Here is a 25,000-nt window from a genome sequence, read left to right on the forward strand (position 1 = left end):
GGCCGGCCCTGCAGCAGTTCCAGGGGCCCCGCTGCGTTAGTGGAACGCTGCGGCGCTGGACCCCATCGCGCTGCGGGGAGCCAGCTGACTAATGGTGTAGCTAATAAAAACCTGCTCCAGCTGTCCTCGCGTTGCTCAAGGAGAACATGGGTTGTTTCCCTTCTTCCCTGCACACTTACAAGGAAGCGTCTTGTTGAACGGCGTACCGTGCCGACCGCGTGGCTATTAAAAAACAACTAAAAAGTCATTCCTGCATGCCGTTCAAGGGGAATTTCACAAGCTGTAATGCGATGTAAGGTATAATCAAGAAAGGGAGGGAGGGAGGAGGGAGGGAAGGAATTAAGGAAGGAATCAAAAGGACGGACGGAGAGAGGAACAGAAAGATATTTCACATTCTACCACAGAATTAAGGGCTTCATAGGAATTGAACTGACCCAATGTACACGCGCTGTCTGAGCGCGAGGCTGTCCACGACGTGTGATGTGACATAATGTGACGTTATTGACTGTCTGGCGGCTGCAACCTGTCATGACTCTGGTTTTACCTAAACGTAATTCACTTATGGCGGAGCTATTAGGGGACTATGGCCTGGCTGAAAACACCATGCTGTCACACACCCCCGACAACAGCTGGCAGAGGTGGAAAGAGTACTGAAATACTGAAATACTGTTACCTCAGTTATCTTTTTTTAGGAGTACTTTCCTAGTAAATTCCTTGTAAATTACTCAAGTGGGGGCGACAGTGAGGTAGGAGGTAGAGCGGTCGTCTCGTAATTGGAAGGTTCCCGGTTCGATTCTGGCTCCTTTGAGCAAGACACACACCCCTAACTGATCCCAACGAACAGGACGAGTGAATAGGTGAATCTGAGGCATAAGTTGTGGTCAATGTTGTGGAAGTGCTTTGGATAAATGCGCTATATAAATGCAGTCCATTTGCCATTTTCTCAAGTAAAAGTAGCACTCCAAAGAAGTACTTTAACTCATTCTGCGCCAATCACGGAAAGTCAGGTTTTAATCGTTATTTCTTTTATTAGCTATATCCATTCATTTTTCATCCATCCAGCCTGATGTTATCATTGGGAATGGGTCTGAGCTCCCAAAAGGGCAAATACCGCCGCCTACTTTCTTTTCTGGGCCGATCTGAGCCGTGGTGCCGGGGTTTAAATACTCCGGCAGGACTAGCGTTTACAACGTTACATATGCAATGCTGCCCCCCCCCCCTTTCATATGCAATGCCGGACAATGTGCGACGGACCTCCACAAGCAGTATTTGGAATGGCGATCAGATAATTGGATTATTTCTTTGGCATTACATCAGAGACCAGGTAAGGACTCTATATATCCAATCTTGCGTTGATCTGATATTTCTTTCTACCGCGATCGAAGCTGTCTGTGTGTATGTGTGTGTGGCTGTTTACCGTTGGGAGTGGTGGGGGTGGGGGCGAGCGCCCCGCTACGAGGGCCATTTCATGTATGCACGAGGAGACATAATAATGATAATCTAGCGTTGATTTCAGGAAGATTTGATAATCAGGCGAAAAATGACAACGTGATAAGTGTATTCCACTAAAACGCTATTATCGCATCTTTTCCTGGGATTACTAAGAATCACCAAAACTATACTCATATTCAACGTATAAAACGGAAATGTACGGATGAAAAAACAATCTGTTTTGTGCATGTTGACTGGAAGCAACTCACTGACAATCAACGGGTGTATTAGACCCATAGCTATAATATAAGATATATTTTAAGCACTCGCAAATGTCGCAGTCTCCCCATTGATCAAAGCGATGGCGCTCTAGCGCCCCCTGGCACCCCGACCCCTGGCACTGATTGAGTTAAAGTAAGAAGTACTCAGTTACGGACTACAACGTATAACGTACGTATATCATGGTACCTTGTTTATACTGTTTACTTTTACTCTTACTTATAGTATAGATTCAGATTCAAATTCCTTATTGTACACATTATAAAAATACAGAAATGAGTAGTGAGGATAAACAAAATTATGTTATATTGTGTATGTAGTGATGTACTATATTCACTGCAGTCAAGTGAATCATGTTTTTTATTGTAAACTTTTAATATAAGTAAAAATAATATACTATATTGTAATATACTAAATTATGTAAATTCTAGTTGTTGTGAAGGATCAGATTAAACCGAATATGTATATTTATTTATATATATATATTTAATTGTATTTGTATATCGTTTGATATCCCCTGTATATTCCTTGTACAATATGCATTGAATATCCCTTTAGTCTACTAAACAGCCCATAATAGTTTCGTTCTACCATTGGACGAGAACCTGGCGCCAGGTTGCCATACCCCTAGGTCCAAGTTCAATCGTACCGCCTAACATGTCGTGGCAAACCCCCGGTTCCGCGCAGTAATATGTCGGGCGAAATACGAATGGTACTATTTGTTCATAGCGCATATATATATGGCGCCAGTAAAGTAGAACTTTCTTTTAGTCCAGTTCTTTACCCTCCAACAGAGTGACAGACGCAAAGCCTCCCCACGACGCACGTGCGGTGTAGTAAGGCCTACTTGGCCCAGAATAGGCATTGAGATATCGTGTAGATTAATAGTTGAATAGTCATAGTTTGGCACTATACCGTCGAGTTGGACGTATTCTATTAAGCTAATAATAGTCTATTTATGTATGGTGCATCGTTCGGTTAGAGTTCTAAAGTTATCAGTACCCCCATCGTTCCTGACGTTATCTGGACGCTTAACCAGGCTGGTCAGACCCCTAGTGGTGATTGCATCCGAGGAGCTCCGGGCCAAGAGCGACTGGACCTGTATATTGGATTACTCTACCCGGACGACGGCGAGCCTTCCACGGCTTGGATTATGCTTTGTGTGCTTTGATTATTCCATGGATAAAGGCCAACACTGCGGAGTGTTGGAATTACCCCCCGGAGAGGACTCCAGGTGAGACAGCGCTCTACACGTGAGGTCGCCTCACGTCTCTCCGTTGTGGACCGGCAGATACCGTCCACAGAGGGTCCAGCTGTATTCGTCTGCGGTCCGAGGTTCTGTGGGCACCGTGTCCAAGACTTTGGATTCTCCCAAGACACCGTCGGCCAGATGGGATACCGCCAGCGGCTTCTCTAACCCCCCCCTCCTACTGTCTTACAACCAGCGGGACCCCCCCCCCCCCTTTAGTGTATCCAGCTATAATCATCTAAGTACCATCGCTATCGTTTCCTAAATATTCCAGGTTGTATACTTACTCCCTGCGCAACCAGAGATTGGACATTCAATGTTGATTTACCTACGAATACTCATTTGCCATAAAAGTGCATATTCCATATTTCAAATCATAAATGTAATTAAGTGATCGTTGTATACACCCTTTGCTGTATTAAACCTTTGATTTGGTACATTTGTGTGGATTCGTTTCATCAGGTGGGAAAGTGTTCATCATACTTATATCTTGTACTGGGTGGCCAGAAGTTAAAGTACATGAGGTAGTGGTATTAAATATCATATCTAACAATACAGTCAGGGAATTGTACCCCTCAGTTACAATTGGTCCTTCGAGCCGGAGGGTAACTAGTGTAATATTAATATAGTGTTATTAATATCGAAATGGCCTATGAATGAACACTCCACGAAACGATCCTCCTAACCTAGAACGCCCGCGGCGCAGACGACAGACACCTCAGTACTTAGAGGCTTACACTGTCAGTCAACTACCTAGCCTTCGACAAACGGTAAACGCGGTAAAAGTAGAAAGTAAAATTATGTCTGACCTTAACGACCAGGTTTCCCCGACCACAGAGGCCCTAGTAGGTCCTAATGTAACTGACCAAGCCCACAGTGGGGACCAGGAGGGAATTGACATGCCTTTACCCCCCGCCACTACTCAAGAAGTAGTCCCCGACCAGCCCCGGGAGGAAGACAACCCTACAGAGAGAGAACTCTGCACGGAAGAAGAGGAGGAGAGCGCCGAGGAACTAGAGCTCCAGGACTCCCCAACGAGTACCCCCAGGAGCGGCTCACGCAGGAGCGGCTCACCTCCACAACCGCCTTCCCCCAGCGAAGCGGAGAGGATACTACAACAGGCGTTCCTCGTCAGCCTGACAGCCTCTACCGAACGCGATCGGCTCCAAGCACAGACGCTTAGCGAGCGCGAACGTCTCCAAGCACAGGCGACCAGCGAGCGCGAACACCTCCAAGCACAGCAACGGAGCGAAGAACAGCGCACACGTCTGGAGATGAGACGCTTCCAGACAGAAGAGAATATGGCAAGAGACCGGGCCGACGCCCAGCGTGCCGCTGCCGGTGCCCAAAGAGACGCAGAGCGCGACAGACTACAAGCGCAACTAATAGAGCAGCTGATCAAAAGGACAACACCCTCTCCCTCCGCTAGGGGTTCAAGGAACTCGTCGAGACAACAGTCAAGAGCAGCGTCACCACAACGAGCAAGCGACCCTGAACTTGACCAACAGACCGAGTCTAGACCCCCCGCAGACCCCCTTCCCATACCGGTCCAAGCGAGACCCAGCTACAAGGAAGGAGCGGCATACACTGCGGAGAAGCTAAATAAACGATTACAGGATCTGGAAGATCTGATAGAGGAAGAAGAGGGAGAAGAGGAGAACCAAGCCCGACGACAGCACAGTACTCCACCGGACCAGGAGGTCCCATACAGTCCAGGCTATACCCCCGCGGCGCTGCGCTACAGACCCCCGACTCTATTCACGGGTGAGCACGACGCACGACCAGCCCCGAGGAACAGCACCTGGACCAGCGGGCCATGGTACCCTGCCAGTACCAGCCCACAGCGAGGCGCAAGAGGGGACTCGCCCAGGAGGTCTCTCCCCCAACGCTCGCCGATGTATCAGCCATCCACGGCGTCATACAATGCCACACCGTCATTCCCAGACTTCGCCTATGAGAGTCGAGCACAGTACACGGAGCTCCGGATGTGCTTAGAGACAATGATGGTGGATGTCGCTGATGAACGCCACAAGTATGCAATATTACTGAAGCACCTGAAAGTACCGCGAGCGCACAATATAGCGCTAGCCTATGCTACCTCTTCGACTCCATACACAGCGGCCCTTGCAGCGCTGGATCAGAGATATGGACGTATATGGGATTACGTAATCCAGGAGATAAGGCATATTGATCGCCTACCCCCAGCCACAGACAATCGCTCACTAGACGACCTGTCAATCAAAGTGCAGTCCCTGGTGGGGATGCTGGGAGCGCAACGGGAGAAGGGCATGCATGAGCTATACGCCAACTCTAACGTCGAGAGGATTTTGGAGAAGCTGCCACCCGCAAGACAGGAGCGCTTTAGGCGGCAGAGGGATTACCGGGATCCCGACGGCCCCGAGCCATCCCTCCTTGATCTGGCCGACTTCCTGGCGAGAGAGGTCAGCAGCTTACGACTGGACACCTTCGGGCGGAGCACGCCAAGCTCCAGAGAGGGACCCAGGAGAATAAATGATGGAAGAAGATCGGTGACTGTCATGCACCAATCAGAGTCAGTACCGAGCAGTAAGAGTCACAGCACCCCCTCGAGAAAGGAGAAGTGGAAGATAGCGTGTCCCTACTGTGAGAAAGAACACTGGCTGTCACAATGTGACTCATGCACAAAGATGAATGCAGAAGAAGTGAGTCAATGGATAAAGTCCAACCGGCGCTGTTATCGATGTGCGCGGCCCCACATGGCAGCCGAATGCCGCCTAAAGAAAAGGTGCAGCCGGTGCGATGGAGCCCATCTAGATATAATCTAGCTACACGTCTTCAGCGACGCCTCCGAAGTAGCCTACGGATCGGTGGCCTATTTGCGTGCCCAAGAGATGGGAGGAAAGATACACACTGCTTTCATCCTGGCCCGCTCAAGAATAGCCCCACGTAAGCAACAATCTATCCCACGTCTAGAGCTCTGCGCAGCCCTCGCAGGAGCGCATCTAGCCACGTTAATCCAACGTGAACTCACCATTCCGGTGCATAGAACAATCTTGTGGTCAGATTCCACGACAGTACTCACATGGATCAAGTCTGATTCATGCAGATACAAAGTCTTCGTGGGAGTCAGAGTCACCGAGATTCAAGAATTAACAGAAGAAGCAAGCTGGCGGTATGTGGACACCAAACACAACCCAGCTGACGTCATCACCCGGGGAATGTCTCTGGATGACCTAACCCGTCGCAACATCTACAGTGACGGACCAGCATTCCTCAAGCTCCCGGAAGGAGATTGGCCTACGCCCACCCCGAGGGAAGCAAGTAACGAGGAGGCTGAGAACAAGAAGCCTATGTTCTGTGGACTGAGCACTGTCGCCTCCACAGACCCCAACATAGATGACTGCACTACCCTAGAGAGTGCGCAACAAAGAACATTCCTGCGGCACCACCCAGAGATTCAGTCCACCACTGACATGTCAGCAGCTGACTACGAAGAAGCAGAACTTCTTCTACTACAACGAGCCCAGAGAGACTCGTTCCCCGATGAGCTAGACTGTCTACAGGGAGGAAACCCCGTCCCATCAGACAGCAGACTGATTCACCTGGCACCAGAGAGTGACGCCCATAATCTCATCAGAGTGGGTGGTCGCCTGCGGAGAGCCCCCGATCTACCAGATGACATTAAGCACCCGATCGTCTTGAACAGCCGACACAAGGTCACAGAGCTGATCATAAAGAAATACGACAAGGATGTACACCACGCAGGAGCAGAGAGAGTCTTCGTGGAGATCAGACGTCGTTATTGGATATTGCAAGGGAGAGAAGCAGTACGGCGCTTCCAGCGAACCTGTCTAGACTGCCGTAAGTGGCGCGCGCAGCCCAGCATACCACGGATGGCTGACTTACCCCCCTGTCGCCTCCGAATCGGCGACAAGCCATTCCACTCCACAGGCATGGACTGCTTTGGCCCGTTGTATATAAAGAGAGGAAGAGGCACCGAGAAGCGGTGGGGTATTGTATTCAAATGCATGACCACCAGAGCGATACATATCGAGCTCCTTCCGACCATGAGCACAGACTCATTCCTTATGGCCTTCCGGAGATTCACATCACGGAAAGGAAAACCGTCTACATTGTTGTCTGATCACGGGACCAACTTCAAAGGCGGAGAAAGAGAGCTGAGAGAGAGCTTCCAAGCTATGGGCCCAGAACTTAAGACCCACCTCGCTCCAGCCCAGATTGACTTCCAATTTAATCCCCCGAACGCACCCCACTTCGGTGGAACCTGGGAACGAGAAGTACGTTCTATAAAGACAGCCCTGTACGCCGTGCTCGGAGCCCAGACTGTGGCAGAGGAGGTCCTAATGACAGTCCTCACGGAGATCGAGGGAGTATTGAACTCAAAGCCCCTCGGTTACGTCTCCAGTGATGTAGCAGATGTCGACCCAGTCACCCCCAACACACTCCTAATGGGGCGGCTGGACCCCGCGCTACCCCAGACAATGTACAGGCCTGAAGAAGCGAACGGCCGAAGAATGTGGAGGTACAGCCAAGTACTAGCTGACAAGTTTTGGAGCAGCTTCCTACTTCACTACCTACCGTCTCTACAGACCCGCCAGAAGTGGGTAAAAGAGAGAGACAATTTGACAGAAGGAACAGTCGTCATGATTATTGACCAGTCACTACCCAGAGCTATGTGGCCGGCTGGCCGCGTAAGCAAAGTGATCACCGGTGCCGATGGCAAGGTCCGAGCAGCTGAAGTACTCGTCCAAGGGCGCACCTACACACGTCCCGTGGCGAGGCTCATAGAACTGCCCCGACTCCCAGATACTATCGATGATGACCATGACCCTATGACTTTGTGAGTTGACTGACCCTTACAGCGGACCTTGAGTGGTAGACAGTGCGGTTAATCTGTCTCTGCTTAGCTAATTAGGTGGGACTAATTAGGGGGCGGCTGTTGTGAAGGATCAGATTAAACCGAATATGTATATTTATTTATATATATATATTTAATTGTATTTGTATATCGTTTGATATCCCCTGTATATTCCTTGTACAATATGCATTGAATATCCCTTTAGTCTACTAAACAGCCCATAATAGTTTCGTTCTACCATTGGACGAGAACCTGGCGCCAGGTTGCCATACCCCTAGGTCCAAGTTCAATCGTACCGCCTAACATGTCGTGGCAAACCCCCGGTTCCGCGCAGTAATATGTCGGGCGAAATACGAATGGTACTATTTGTTCATAGCGCATATATATATGGCGCCAGTAAAGTAGAACTTTCTTTTAGTCCAGTTCTTTACCCTCCAACAGAGTGACAGACGCAAAGCCTCCCCACGACGCACGTGCGGTGTAGTAAGGCCTACTTGGCCCAGAATAGGCATTGAGATATCGTGTAGATTAATAGTTGAATAGTCATAGTTTGGCACTATACCGTCGAGTTGGACGTATTCTATTAAGCTAATAATAGTCTATTTATGTATGGTGCATCGTTCGGTTAGAGTTCTAAAGTTATCAGTACCCCCATCGTTCCTGACGTTATCTGGACGCTTAACCAGGCTGGTCAGACCCCTAGTGGTGATTGCATCCGAGGAGCTCCGGGCCAAGAGCGACTGGACCTGTATATTGGATTACTCTACCCGGACGACGGCGAGCCTTCCACGGCTTGGATTATGCTTTGTGTGCTTTGATTATTCCATGGATAAAGGCCAACACTGCGGAGTGTTGGAATTACCCCCCGGAGAGGACTCCAGGTGAGACGGCGCTCTACACGTGAGGTCGCCTCACGTCTCTCCGTTGTGGACCGGCAGATACCGTCCACAGAGGGTCCAGCTGTATTCGTCTGCGGTCCGAGGTTCTGTGGACACCGTGTCCAAGACTTTGGATTCTCCCAAGACACCGTCGGCCAGATGGGATACTGCCAGCGGCTTCTCTAACCCCCCCCTCCTACTGTCTTACAACCAGCGGGACCCCCCCCCCCTTTAGTGTATCCAGCTATAATCATCTAAGTACCATCGCTATCGTTTCCTAAATATTCCAGGTTGTATACTTACTCCCTGCGCAACCAGAGATTGGACATTCAATGTTGATTTACCTACGAATACTCATTTGCCATAAAAGTGCATATTCCATATTTCAAATCATAAATGTAATTAAGTGATCGTTGTATACACCCTTTGCTGTATTAAACCTTCGATTTGGTACATTTGTGTGGATTCGTTTCATCAGGTGGGAAAGTGTTCATCATACTTATATCTTGTACTGGGTGGCCAGAAGTTAAAGTACATGAGGTAGTGGTATTAAATATCATATCTAACAATACAGTCAGGGAATTGTACCCCTCAGTTACACTAGTAATATTAATGGAAGAACAAATACAAATGTAAGGGGGTAGGGATCAATAAGCTAAGCTTCCCTCTACTCCTTTTTTTGGACATGTCTGCTAACCAAACACATTGCTCTTTTGTTTATAATTCCTGTTTTTTCTTTGTTCTTTTTTTAAATGTTTTTTTCCTTTAAGGATTTTTTTTATTTGTTGTTATGATTGTTTGATCTGACGGATCAAGACACTGTGAGTTGTTTGAAGAAATAAGAAGAATAACATGCCCAAGAAATAAACTTTTCATTCATTCATTCATTCATTCATTCATTCATTGTAAAGTATAATATAACACTGATAGGACATACAGACCCTCATCTGCACATTTGATTACACTTGTTTACTTTCTCATATTCTTATATTCAGAGATAATTATATTGTTTACACAGTTTTTTCCCCTCCTATTTCTTATATTCAGATCAAATTCTTCTATTACCCTGCCCATACCTGTACCTCCCCCCCTCCCCCATGCTGCCCGAATTCCCCCAAGGGGATCAATAAAGGAATATCTTATCTTATCTTATCTTATCTTATCTTATCTTATCTTATCTTATCTTATCTTATCTTACAGCCCAATCTAATGAATTACTCTCCCCCGCTGGCGTCTCACGGTGGACTCATGTGTGGGTAACAGCGGCTAGCGTACCGCTGCAGCCAGCTGGCACAGACTGGGCCCCATCCTCGGCGCGCAGACAAATAACCTCGGAGGTGATGATGGGGCGACCTGTGGGCACGACGGAAGACAGATGGTGGCTGTCTCCAGAGCAGACCGTCAAGCCTCTGGTGGGGGTGCCCGAGAGTTCCTATGGAGGTAACAATTCACTTACAACTTAAATAGATTAAACGTCGCCGCGGGTAACTTGCAAGTGACGGGTGATCCACCAATCACAGTCAAATGCACTGTAGCGTTCTGAGGCACCGGGCGGATAAATGGTAAATGGTGCATTTATATACAGCAGCTTTTATCCAAAGCGCTTTACAATTTAGTTCCTCACATTTTACCCGTTCACTCACACATTCACAAACAGACGGCGGAGGGAAACCATGCAGGGTGCTGCCAACCTGCTCATCGGGAGCAGTTAGTCCAGAACCGGTGATTTGAAATGACCAAAGGGCCCTGATACTTATTCCTTCCGCAATTTCCTACACAATCAGTGTTTTTCTTTTGCCTTAATCTTTTTGAAGGCACGGGCAGAACCATAACCAGCAATTACGGCAGGAAATGAGAAGAAAAAGAAACGTTGGTCTTGCTTAATGGAGGGTGGGGGGGGGTGTGACTCAAGACTCAAACTCATATGCTATACGGCACAGAAATGAAATATCTTAATAACATTTTCTCTCTACTGTGGAAGTGTTTAATTCCAAAAGGGAGGTGTTTTATCTGAGATGGATATACACCGGACACCTATCTTGGAATGAATGCAATATTTCTTGCACCCGGTTCAAATGTGAATTGTGTACATTCTGCTTTCCTTCTTCTTTCTCTGCAGTTCTGACCTGCAGTTATACTGGGACACTGAGCGCCATCCCTCCCTGACTATTGACTAGCGGCGTTGAATGTTGGGGATTAAGTGTCTTTCTCATGGACACTTGCAACACGCTGCCCGGGAGGAGCGGGAATCGAACCGGGAACCTCAGGATTACCAGACGACTGCTCTACCTCCCAAGCCACTCCCACTATTTCTACACACTGTGCCATGGTGGCACCCTTGACTGCTAGGTGTGGGAGAGATCCTGGACTGTGTGGTGCAATCCCATGGTCCCACGTCCCACCACATATACATTACATTACATTTACATTTTGTCATATAGCTGACGCTTTTATCCAAAGCGACTTACAAGTTTTGTACAACTTTTCTTTGATGACCCTCCCGGAGCTCGGATAGGAGTGGGTCATATAAGGACAGAGAACCATCCTACAATATCCACATGCTCTATTTTTGGGTCTGAATAATTATTCTGTGTGTTTACAGTAGAATGATAAATGATTTTTTTAAGTGCTTCATAGATCCGAAGGGGAAGAGGGAAACCAGTTCCGGAGAAGCGCTCGCGGTTCCTGTGTGTGTAATGCTCTCCTAATCAATGATTATCTGTGACCTCCCCTGACACCTATAAAGCCCTGGGGGATTATGGAACGGTATCACAATAATATCTAGAGAAATACTCTTTCCCCCTCACTCATCCCCGTCACGCGCTCGGACGCTAAGAAGACCAGAGATCAGATCAGAGCCAAAACACGAATAAATAATCAAACCGGGTTGTATACAGAGCACAAAAGAGTAAGATTAAATGGTGCGTTTATCGAGCGGCGGCAACATCCCACGATTGTGCGCTCGCGAACGGACAAAAACACGCGCCAGTGCGCGCGTGTAGCCACTGTTTGTCCACAGTGATTCATCGTGGACTGCAGGTGTAAAGGGGGAGGGGGGGGGGGCTACAGTACATACTGTAGCGACTGAATGCAACAGCAGCTCCCCTCGTAAGAGGAACATAATGAAAGAAAGAAAGAAAGAAAGAAAGAAAGAAAGAAAGAAAGAAAGAAAGAAAGAAAGAAAGAAAGAAAGAAAGAAAGAAAGAAAGAAAGAAAGAAAGAAAGAAAGAAAGAAAGAAAGAAAGAAAGAAAGAAAGAAAGAAAGAAAGAAAAGAAAGAAAGAAAGAAAGAAAGAAAGAAAAGCCTTTTTGAAGACGAACCAAACCCTCGATTTGAAAACGGGACGGCGTCATTTGGGGACGACTCAGTCGAAGCTCCTCGTTCTCCAACCCTTTCGGTTCACCCTGGCCTTGACCGCCGGCGATGTGAAATGACCGAAGGGCCCTGATACTTATTCCTTCCGCAATTTCCTACACAATCAGTGTTTTGCTTTTGCCTTAATCTTTTTGAAGGCACAGGCAGAACCTTAACCAGCAATTACGGCAGGAAATGAGAAGAAAAGGAAACGTTGGTCTTGCTTAATGGGGGGGGGGGGGGGGGGGGGATGACTCAAGACTCAAACTCATATTTGCTATACGGCACAGAAATGAAATATCTTAATAATATTTTCTCTCTACTGTGGAAGAGTTTCATTCCAAAAGGGAGGTGTTTTATCTGAGGTGGATACCGGAGACTTATGTTGGAATGAATGCAATATTTCTTGCACCAGGTTAAAATGTGAATTCTGTACATTCTGCTTTCCTTCTTCTTTCTCTGCAGTTCTGTCCTGCAGTTATACTGGGACACTGAGCGCCATCCCTCCCTGACTATTGACTAGCGGCGTTGAAAGGTCTTAGAGGATCAGTAGGTGTGGATTTAGAAGGCCCTATAGCTGGCCTCCCCACCCCTTTGTAAGTCCTACATGAGCATATGGCCACTTGGTTTTAGAAGTAACTAAATGGCCAATTGGCTTCAAAAGCGTGTGCATCACAGCTCAAAAGACCCTGCCCCCTGCTTAAGTGCTTTACTCCACTCAGCTTTATTGCTGTGGCTCTGTAATTACAGGGAAATTGAACTAGGCCTCAGACTGAGGAGAACAGCCTTATACTGACTTTGTGTTGAATGAATTTATTTAAACAGATGTTAAAAATACACAAAGGATTTAAAAGCCAATTGGGCCACAACCATCACATGCATTGCATTGTTTGAGGAATTATCACACAATAAAGTCAGAGACTTATTTCCATTGTGGTCCTCATCAAAGGTGTGTTCAAGCAGAGGTGTCTGTCTGTCTGAAGCCACCCAACTCCTCGTCCAATCAACAGTCATCTACTACTGCAATGCACTCCTTGCTGGCCACCCGGCCACTGCCACCAAGCCTCTTCAACTCATTCAGAACGCAGCGGCCCGCCTGATCTCAAACCTACCGAAGGCGGCCCATGTCACCCCACTTCTTAGGGACCTGCACTGGCTCCCCATTGCTGCACTAATACGCTTCAAGGCCCTCGACCTAGCATACCGTTCCCGCCTACCTCCGGTCAATGGTTTCTAACTACACACCCTCAAGACCCCTACGCTCTGCATCTTCTGGCCGCCTCAGACCTACTCCTATCCAAGCTCCGGGAGGGTCATCAAAGAGAAGTCGCCTATTCTCAGTCCTTGCCCCACAATGGTGGAATGAACTACCCACCCCAGTTAGGACAGCCGAAACCCGTCCAATCTTTCGCCGTCGACTAAAGACGCACTTCTTCAACCATTATCTGAATAAAAAAAACTATATATATATATATATATATATATATCTAACCCTAACTAACCTTACTGTCATGCACTTGTCCTAATAAACCAACCTACACTGTAGCACTCAACACTTTTATGAACATTGTTACTCAGCTGATAGAGTTGTGCCCTTCCTGATGACTTGTTGTACAGAACTTGTAAGTCGCTTTGGATAAAACCGTCAGCTAAATGACTAAATGTAATGTCTGGCTCCTGGAGAAAAGCCTATATACTGACTTTGTGTTCTAGCAGAGGTGTCTGTCTGGCTCCTGACCAAACAGGTTACTGTCCTTGACCTGATGGATTCTCCCCTCCAGCTGTAGGAGGGTTGATGTTGCAGGTTTTTTAAAACCTGATGAAAACCTGCTATCTCCCCTGAGAGGCAACTTTTCTGTACAGTAAATTGAATTGCTGAAATTACCATGGACCAGCGCAGCAGCACCCGCAAGCAGTCGTATGGCTGCTTGCGGAGTTCTCGTGAACCGCTCATCCGATCGACTTCCCACTCAACACTGCGCTCCCTTGGGTCCTCAGCAATACACCCGCCAAGGTTGAAGTCGATCGGACTACCGGTTCTCGAGATAGGCGTAATGTTTGTTGTTACAGCATTAAAGTGGAGATGAAGCAGTGCGATAAATACATATTCATAGCATCACATTAGTATTTAGATAAGCCACAGAAAAAATCACGTTATAAAAATAAGCAGTTTCTAAGAAAAAACGATTTGTTATGTGCATTTTTGAAGCATTTATCATTATGGGCGCGGCCATTTTGTTGCTGACGTCATGGGGCTTGTTTGGTGTATACACTGCTGGTTAGCTGCCTATAGTGAATGGGTCAGTCAGTAAATAAAATGTTGCCTACAAAACAACGGGACCGCGGTGGTTCTGTTTGTATTGCTCCTGGCTGTTCAAACTAATTTTACCATGTGAGAGAGAGGAAAGTTGGTTAATTTCCACAAACTACCAGTGAAAAAAACAGTGTTGTTGGCACGTTGGCTCAGGCTGGCTGCACTCAGGCGGCGCGACCAGCCTGTAGTGTTGGACAGGGAAGGAGGATCTGCAGCGAACACTTCATTGCCTCGGATTATGTTGTTTGGGTGGGATGTTTGTCCAGAAGACCACTAATCAGCTGAAGCCGGACGCGGTTCCCTCAGTCTTCGACAGACACACCGGCCCAGGCAGTTCAGCGTCGCGGAGCATTCAGCCTGCTGGCTACCTAGATCCACTTCAACCAGCGTCGCGGAGCATTCAGCCTGCTGGCTACCTAGATCCACTTCAACCAGCCGAGCGTCGGGAGCTCCAGCAGCTTGTCGATGTGCTAATAGCCTGGAGCCAGCTACCGCTAGCTTGCCGAGGCTCCAGCACACCGACAAGCTGTGTAGCCAGCTACCGTTAGCTTGCCGAGGCTCCAGCACACCGACAAGCTGTGTAGCCAGCTACCGTTAGCTTGCCGAGGCTCCAGCACACCGACAAGCTGTGTAGCCAGCTACCGTTAGCTTGCCGAGGCTATTAGCACACCGACAAGCTGTGTAGCCAGCTACCGTTAGCTTGCCGAGGCTATTAGCACACCGACAAGCTGTGTAGCCAGCTACCGTTAGCTTGCCGAGGCTATTAGCACACCGACAAGCTGTGTAGCCAGCAGGCTGAATGCTCCGCGACGCTGGTTGAAGTGGATCTAGGTAGCCAGCAGGCTGAATGCTCCGCGACGCTGAACTGCCTGGGCCGGTGTGTCTGTCGAAGACTGAGGGAACCGCGTCCGGCTTCAGCTGATTAGTGGTCTTCTGGACAAACATCCCACCCAAACAACATAATCCGAGGCAATGAAGTGTTCGCTGCAGATCCTCCTTCCCTGTCCAACACTACAGGCTGGTCGCGCCGCCTGAGTGCAGCCAGCCTGAGCCAACGTGCCAACAACACTGTTTTTTTCACTGGTAGTTTGTGGAAATTAACCAACTTTCCTCTCTCTCACATGGTAAAATTTGTTTGAACAGCCAGGAGCAATACAAACAGAACCACCGCGGTCCCGTTGTTTTGTAGGCAACATTTTATTTACTGACTGACCCATTCACTATAGGCAGCTAACCAGCAGTGTATACACCAAACAAGCCCCATGACGTCAGCCATGACGTCAGCAACAAAATGGCGGCGCCCATGTTGAAAACAGGGATATTATATTTGATTTTTCAGACAAATAAGATAGATTTCACATTTGATTATAGAACCCTGTCTTACACAAGGTACACAACAAACAAACTAGGATCACATTGTTCACTGCTTCATCTCCACTTTAAAACTGTGTAGGACCCAGGCCTGAGAGGGAGGTTTGCCCTGAGTGGGAGCTTCAAATGGTCAAAGTGGGTATCAAACAGGAGGGAAGACTGTCAGGTTTTAAACTGTAGATACAAAACAGAGAAGGTAAACAGTAATCCAGAACTATTTTATTGCACTGTAAAAAAAAAACTGATTTTATATGTCTGCACTTTATGTGCTCATTTCATGTCTATTCTATTCTGCTACTTATTGCACTACACTATTGCACTAGTTTACTCTGTCTATTCTATCTTACTCTTTTTATTATTGTCTATTTTTAAAACTGAATCAAACCATAAACAATGTGGCCTGTTGGGATGTTAGATCCTGATGTGAAAAACTGTGTGAACATTTTATATTTTTTTCAGTTTTTTCTGTGTTTTTCTGTATGAAACGTGCTATACAAATAAAGTTGTATTATTATTATATTATTATTATAGTGCCACCATCTGGCTAAATGGCACCAAATTCGATACTGCGCTCCCATGGGTCTTCAGCAACACCCGCCAAGTGTAAAGTCGATCGGATGAACTCGAGATATGCAAAGGACAGACGTGCACGATAACGCCATCGTCTGGCCACATTAGATTAGATTAAAATGTATTGTCATCGTATAGCACAAGTACAGTACAACAAAAATAAGTTGGCATTGCAAGGTAACAGTAAAGTGCAATAACAATATACAGTGTAACAAGTGATTATATGGAATATATTTAATGAAGCTACAGAGTGAATATGCTAATCTGATGTATGTACAGTATTATTATGTACAGTGATACAAGTATACACTAAGGCAGTACGTCTTACTAGCCAGTGGTAGATCTAATAACAGTAGGTATGGGATATGAACAGATATACTGTAGATGTACAGAGCACAGAGTGGGTATGTATACAGGTATATATGTTTGCAGATATATTCATACAGAATCTATAGATACATGTATATACAGTGTTATTGTACATCATACTAGCATACAGTGCAATATGAATAGACTAAAGGTAGGTAGTTATGAGTACAGTGTAAGGTAGATGTAGGCAGTAGTGTTGTCAAAAATATAGATTTTTCAATACATATTGATTCTGAATATTTAAAACAGTTTCAATACTAATTTCCCGCAATATCGATATATGTTGTGGTGGATTATGTTGGCGACACGATGGACACCGGTACTTGGACTCGCGATCAGACAATTGGAATATTCTTTTTGGGGTACCTCCTAATAGGGGTGTAACGTTACGTGTATTCGTCCCGCGAATTTACGGTACGGCCGTCACGGTGCAGTACGCGCAGCCATACGACGAATACGTCTCATAATAGCACTAGGTGAGAGTAGGGTTGCACTTGCACATTTTACAAATCTATGCTCAATATCTTTACTTTACTTTACACTGGCTTACATTGATCTTTAACGTTGAATATTAAGCTTGTATTGCCAAATGTAGATGATGAATAAAACGTTGAAGCTTGCTTAGACAGAATTAACAACGCGCACTGACACTCTGCACTCGGCTCTCCCCTCCTCCCTTCCCGTTTTCTACAGCCTGTGTCCCTAAAACAAAACCATCCATGATGAATTAATTAAATGTTTGTAACACAGCAGGGTCATTACAATTTTGCAGTTTTCTTTACTTTTCTTGTTCGCCCAATAATGGTAACCAATGGAAAGACACACGCGCACGCGCGAACACACATCAACTTTCTCCCGCGGACCGGGAAAAGCACTACATACCACCAGATCATCTGAGCTCCTCTCCAGTTGCTGCTACTGTGTTTAAATGCAAAATATTGATAAATCCTCTGCCATTGTTATGTAACATCATGTCATCTGTTCTCTAGTCAGAGGTATTTCAATTATCAGAAGGTGTAGGTATTTATTTTTTTAATGTTTTTTGACCTTTTTCCCCCTCCTTTTTCCTCCGATTTTCTCCCATCCCAATGTTAGTCGTTATGCCAATTCCCAATCCCCTTCCTGGTCGCTGCGCACTTACCCCCCACAGTCGGTCTGGGAGAGTGGAGGCTATCACGTGCTTCCTCCGACACACGTGTAGCCAATCAACCGCTTCTTTTCACCTGGCAGCGCGGACTCTCACTGAGAGGGTGTAACGTGTGGAAGGATCACACTACCCCCCTTAGATCCTATCTGCGCTGAGCAGGCGCCCCGACCGAACTGTAGGAGTCGCTGTTTACAACGACCCGGACCCACCCCGCCAGCTTTCCCACCCTCTAATACTGCCAATTGTATTAGTGTGAACGGCCAGCCAAGCTGGCGACAACGCCGGGAGCTGGATTTCGAACAGGCGAATCCAGCGTCTCCGGCGTTGGTGACGAACGCAATCTCCGCTACGCCACCTGACCGCCCCGGTGTAGGTATTTTCTAACCGATCTGATATTGAAGCAAGTGATACAGTCATTAGTTCTTTCTCACCTTGATTACTGTCTGGTCTAATGCCTCAAAACAAGAGCTCAATAAGATCCAGCTCACTCAGAACAGAGCGGCCCGTCTGGCCCTGAACTGCTCAATGAGAAACAGTGTGGAGCGGATGCATACCAAGCTGTCATGGTTGAAGGTGGAAGACAGACTGGATTGCAGCCTGATCTTGTTCATGAGGAATATATATATCTCAAGAGAACCTATCTGTTTGTATTCACAGCTAACATGTACACATGATCGACACAAGTATAATACCAGGCATGCCTGTAGGGAAATGTTCACACTGCTACTACCAAAAACCAATGCAGCAAAGAAAACTGTGTTATAGAGCCATGTCATATTGGAATAAACTGCCAGTACATCTTACTCAGATAACCAGTAAGATAAGTTTTAAAAATAATTTGAAAAGAGCATTGAGAGAAAAAGAAATTAGTTTTACATTAAAGAAAAACACAGATACTGTAGTTTACACTGTAAAGATATGACTGTCTGAGAGTTTAATCCCTTTTATTGTATTTTCTGTGATCTGATACTCTGTTTGTGTACTGTAATGCTATTTGGAATTATTTTTATATGTAGGAATATTGGAATATATTTTTTAATGTATGCTACTATAATGTTATGTATGTATGTACTGTTTTTGTTGTGTGTGGACCCCAGGAAGACTAGTTGTTGCTGCGGTGATGACTAATGGGGATCCGTAATAAAAGATAAAAAGAAAAGAAGATAGTCTTCTTCAGTCTCTACAAGTGAAACTGAAACTAAGTTGTTGCATAAATTGTTAAAGGGGCAGTAGGCAATTAATTTACTTAGTGGATGCCTGAACACAGAATAACACCAGTATCACTGACTACCACGGCAAGCCTATAGAATATTATTCTATTTAATAATAATTATTATTATAAATATATAATAATAATTATAAATATTGTTTTCCTGTTGTACCGAACTCGTACCGAACCGTGACCACAATACCGAGGTACAAACCAAACCGTGGCTTCTGTGTACCGTTACACACCCCTACCTCCTGGTGAAGGTAAGGATTAAATTATATCAATCCTGCTTTGATCCAACCATGATTACACCTCGATCGCAACGTGTGTCTGTAACGTTACTCCACAACGTATGCCGTTGGTGACGAAAGCATCAAAGCATCAAAAAACAACCCCCCCCCCCCCCTTTCATGCATTCATGATGAAACATAATACCTATTTTGTGAGGATTCGCCTGTTCCCTGAGCTTTTCCCTGTCTACTCTCCTTCACCAGCCCCCACCCTTGCGATGATTTACTCTCCTCTACTCTTCACCAGCCCCCACCCTTGGACATCCTTGATCCTCTACCTTCACGCACCTGTTGGGAGTTTGCAATCACCTCGGGAGAGTACATAGGTTGCAGACTCCCCTCCAGTCCTTGTCGGGTCGTTCTGTGTTCTGGACTCTGTGTTCGTTCTGTATCTGTATCTGTGTACACTCTGTGTTCATGGAGTTCTGTACGTTACCATCCTGTACGTTACCATCACCTGCCGCGTCTCTGGCGTGAGACGACGTGCCAGCCATCACCACCTGTCGCCGTTTGCCTGGAGTGGGACACCGTCTTCGCTCTCTAATTCTCTACGGGAGGTTTTCCAGTGTTCCCACTCCAGACGTCAAGCCGGCTCGTCATCGCTCCCGATTCCACGGGAGGAAGGCGTCTCTTCGTGATCCTCGTTCCTGGGGGTGAGGCTCGTCGTCGCTCCCTAGTATTCCACGGGAGGACGGCGTGTGCCCATCCCGTTCCCCTTGGACCCAGGCTCGTCGTCGCTCCCTAGTATTCCACGGGAGGACGGCGTGTTCCCATCCCGGTCCCCTGGGACCCCCTTTGTTCTGCGCTGCCCGTCTGCAGCATCCGAAGAGGAGGAGGAGGATCTCCGTGCCAGGCCCCGCTGTCGGGCCCCTGTTCCCGTGCCAGGCCCCCGCCGTCGGGCCCCTGTCCCCGTGCCAGGCCTCTGCCGTCGGGCCCCTGTTCCCGTGCCAGGCTTCCGCTGTCGGGCCCCTGTCCCCGTGCCAGGCCTCCGCCGTCGGAACCCTGTCCTCATCCCTGTAAGCAGCTCTGGCCCTCGCCCTGTCCAAGGCCTTAACCCTGTTCTCTGTCCCTGTCTCCAGCCCGCCTCTCCGGGCCTCTGTCCCCCTCTCCAGTGCCCCTGTTCCTGGCCCTGACACTTAGCCCTGGTCCTTAGCCCTGGCCCTTAGCCTTAGTCCCTTAGCCTGTTCGCCTCTTAAAGGCACAGAGCCGCATTTTCCAGATTTCCTTGACTCTAGTGTTTTTGTGTTTTCCCTTAAAGGGACTGTGCCGCTTTTTGTTCTATAATAAATATTTGCCCTGTTTTGGCTTACTCTCATACCTGTCTTGTGTTGTGCGATTGGGGTCGGTTACAAACCATAACATATTTTATATATTTTATTTGGAAATAGTAGCGTGTCCAGGTGAGAAACGGCAACACTTTTAGTGAAAATCACATTTGACTGTATATCGTCGTTTCTGGGATTAGACAGGATCACTCTAAAACTATATTCATATTCACCATGGTATAACACGCAAACGTATTGATGAAAAAAATTATTCTTTTTCATATATTGAACGATATAGATAGGTGATGTAAAATGGGCCATAGTATTGTATCCATAGATAATATATATATATATATATATATTGTCACTTATTCCTATCTTTTAGAGTGTTGGCGTGGTAAGAACAAAGATGCTCTAGGCTTCCAGCGCTGATTGAGTTAAAACTTTGTCAACATGTTTTATCTAATAAAATAAAGTTTTCAGTTTGTTCATCTCACTTCAATAATTTGTATTGCAGAAAATGGTATTTTCTCAAGCAGACAGATGTCAACACTGTAATCTGTGTTGCATGTACCTGACAAACTGAACTGTTTGTATTACAGTCATATTCCAACTTAACTGAATGGACACGTGTGCATGTGTGCGTGTGTGTGTGTGTGTGTGTGTGTGTGAGTGTGTGTGTGTGTGTGTGCGTGTGTGTGTGCGTGTGTGTGTGTGTACTACTACTGTACTATTACAGGTATTGAAATGAACAATGCAACTTCCTTATACAAAGAAATATATATATATTTGCATAATAAAATATCGATACTTGGCGTCCTTGTATCGACAGTATCGCCACGCAAAGTATCGCGATACTATACTGTATCGATATTTTCCCCCACCACTAATAGATACCAATTTCCTCTCTGTGCGTTCAGTAGAAAGCTATCCGGCTGCTAGCTAGCCTAGCTTAGCACAAATTAATAAAAGCGGATACGCACCACTATTCTAGCTTAAAACTCTGGGAGAGGTGTTTTTGGAAAAACAGCTAGCCTAGTTGGTCCGTATCCACTTCCATTCATTTGTGCTAAGCTAGGCTAGACAGCATTCTACTAAACGCACAGGTGGAAATAGGTATCTATCTTCTTGTCTGACTCCGTAGAAGACGGTAAGTGCATTTCCCATAATGTTGGCGTGTTACTTTAAAGGGGACATGCATTATAAATGGCCTTTTCCAGTGTTTAGCATTTTTTCCTAGCAATTAGGGATTATATCAATGTGGTCTGTGTCGTTAATTATCATATTGACTCATCAGTCTAGTCTCGAGTTCACAAGATCCTCCCTCACTCAACTAAGCTGTTCTGATTTGACAGTTTTGCTGACATGATTATAGCACTGATTTGCATAACTAACGCCCCTCTATGGTTGACAGCGACAGCAGAGCGAGTGGAAATATCTTCACTTCCTCAAACAGAGCGAGGCAGAGAGCGCATAGTGTAACCCGACACTTCCTCAAACGGGTTTTGACTGCGAGCAGGGAGCGGACGAGCGAGAGAGAGGGAGAGATAAAGAGGGAGAGAGATGGAGAGAGAGATTGAGGGACCCGTCTTCTCTCACACACACACGCAGCGTTTACACAGTGCTCCGTGCCTCCGTGTGTCCCTCTCCCTCTCTCTCTCTCTCTCTCTCTCTCTCTCTCTCTCTCTCTCTCTCTCTCTCTCTCTCTCTCTCTCTCACTCTCTCTCTCCCTCTCTCTCTCTCTATCTCCCTCGCAGTCGAGCACCAGCATATCACTGTAATATCTTTGCGCATGCTCCCACGCGCACACCCGTATTCCGATCCATACAATAATAATCACAGGGGTATATAGTCATTTGAAACAAGATACCAATGCATTGTCCCGTGGCGAGATTAATTAGTATCCCCCTCAGTCTCTCTCTATCTCTCTCTGTGCCAGTCGCAGACTGTGTGGATGACTGTCACTCAAAGTGCTTATGGGCGGAGCCAGGCCAACACAGCCTGTGGCTTTTGAGTACTTGATTAGAAATATAAAACAATGAATTCTTTTGAATAAAAGCTTACAGATGTGTTCAATAGACTAACAGGAATTGTGTAAAGTTGCCCAAATAGTGCTAGGAATAGCAATGCATGTCCCCTTTAAAAAGCCATATCGGTGTGTCCCACGTTCAAAGCACAGAATGTGTTTTTTTTTATGTGTTTTTTGGCTCCTATAAGGCTATGAAATACACCGAGCCCAGCTCACAGAGGAGGACCATATGTTTCAATTCAATAGAAATTGGCAATAGGATTTGGAGTTGGGGAGGTTTTAACGCCACACTGTGCAGCAGGTCTGCGCGGCTCACAGCACCACCGAATGCCGAGGAGCGCGGCTCTTTGTGTCTGCCGTGCGACATGCTGGGGATTAGGAACAAGTATTTCCAACTCCGGTAAACCGCCCATACCTTCTTAGGCCCGTGTCCCCAGGTGGTGCCCATTTCAAATCGAGAGATTCAAAGGAACAAATATATTCTGTCTGTTTCCTGGCTCAAAGGCCCTTGGGGTCACGTTCAACATACAGTATGATTTAACCAAAAGGTCACCAGAGGGACAGATGTGACATAGTTCATTGTATTTTAAAACACATATTAGGGACCAGAACCTGATGCCATGAGCAAAGAATGTGTCCAGGCCCCCTCTCCCATAGACAGAACCCCTATGTAATATGGAGCTCTCCTCTCCTATAGACAGAACCCCTATGTAGTATGGAGCTCTCCTCTCCTATAGACAGAACCCCTATGTAATATGGAGCTCTCCTCTCCTATAGACAGAACCCCTATGTAGTATGGAGCTCTCCTCTCCTATAGACAGAACCCCTATGTAGTATGGAGCTCTCCTCTCCTATAGACAGAACCCCTATGTAGTATGGAGCTCTCCTCTCCCATAGACAGTATTATATGTAATATGGAGCTCTCCTCTCCTATAGACAGAACCCCTATGTAATATGGAGCTCTCCTCTCCCATAGACAGTATTATATGTAATATGGAGCTCTCCTCTCCTATAGACAGTATTATATGTAATATGGAGCTCTCCTCTCCCATAGACAGTGGTGCAGTGCCAAATTGACAGTAGGTCAAACGCTCCACGCGCGTGCGCGTGCGCACGTGCGCGCGCATGCACAGTTTTTTTTGGCTGCTCTCGTCCTGCAGCTGGATACTATTGCCTGACAGCGCGGCCGTCAGCGCGCGGCCCAGAGAGCGCCGCTGGCTCTGCGGCTCTGCAGCTGCATGCTTCTCCGGGAGTCCGGTTGGATAATGCCATGTAAAAAGCGATTGCGCGTACTTCAGCCTCAGTGACCGAGGTATAACGCCGTTATACCGAGTTATACCAGCACTGCACCACTGCCCATAGACAGTATTATATGTAATATGGAGCTCTCCTCTCCCAGACAGTATTCTATGTAATATGGAGCTCTCCTCTCCTATAGACAGTATTCTATGTAGTATGGAGCTCTTCTCTCTCATAGACAGTATTCTATGTAATATGGAGCTCTCCTCTCTCATAGACAGTATTATATGTAATAGGGAGCTCTCCTCTCTCATAGACAGTATTCTATGTAATAGGGAGCTCTCCTCTCCTATAGACAGTATTCTATGTAATATGGAGCTCTCCTCTCTTATAGACAGTATTCTATGTAATAGGGAGCTCTCCTCTCTTATAGACAGTATTCTATGTAATAGGGAGCTCTCCTCTCCTATAGACAGTATTCTATGTAATATGGAGCTCTCCTCTCTCATAGACAGTATTCTATGTAATAGGGAGCTCTCCTCTCCTATAGACAGTATTCTATGTAATATGGAGCTCTCCTCTCTCATAGACAGTATTCTATGTAATAGGGAGCTCTCCTCTCTCATAGACAGTATTCTATGTAATAGGGAGCTCTCCTCTCCCATAGACAGTAGTCTATGTAATAGGGAGCTCTCCTCTCTCATAGACAGTATTCTATGTAATATGGAGCTCTCCTCTCTCATAGACAGTATTCTATGTAATATGGAGCTCTCCTCTCCTATAGACAGTATTCTATGTAATATGGAGCTCTCCTCTCTTATAGACAGTATTCTATGTAGTATGGAGCTCTCCTCTCTTATAGACAGTATTTTATGTAATATGGAGCTCTCCTTTCTCATAGACAGTATTCTACTGTATGTAGTAGGGAGCTCTCCTCTCTCATAGACAGTATTCAATGTAGTATGGAAAGAAATTATAACTGTATTCCGATAGTAATTCTTTTTTGTTTGTATATATAAAATGTATGTTTTTTTATATTACTATATTTAATTATATTAACAGCCCCTCCTTCTTCTCGGTCCTCTCCCCTCTGAACAAACTGCCAGTTGATCTCGGTCGGTGCGCACAGCATTCTGCACCTGTGTGT

General features: G+C 46.4%; 1 protein-coding gene across 1 annotated transcript in view; it reads right to left on the minus strand.

The window, feature by feature from the left end:
• Nucleotides 1–25,000, minus strand: part of LOC311244601 (uncharacterized protein) — a gene marked incomplete at both ends in the record, with an annotated part of 61,447 nt that overhangs the window by 35,140 nt on the left and 1,307 nt on the right. Inside the window, one exon of the mRNA XM_084334198.1 lies at nucleotides 10,026–10,127. Within this exon, the coding sequence (XP_084190324.1) occupies nucleotides 10,026–10,127 (102 nt within the window). The remainder of the gene's footprint in view (nucleotides 1–10,025; nucleotides 10,128–25,000) is intronic.

The sequence above is a fragment of the Notolepis coatsorum genome (genome assembly GCF_963971535.1).
Source record: "Notolepis coatsorum genome assembly, chromosome: 1".
NCBI classification, from domain to species: Eukaryota; Metazoa; Chordata; class Actinopteri; order Aulopiformes; family Paralepididae; genus Notolepis; species Notolepis coatsorum.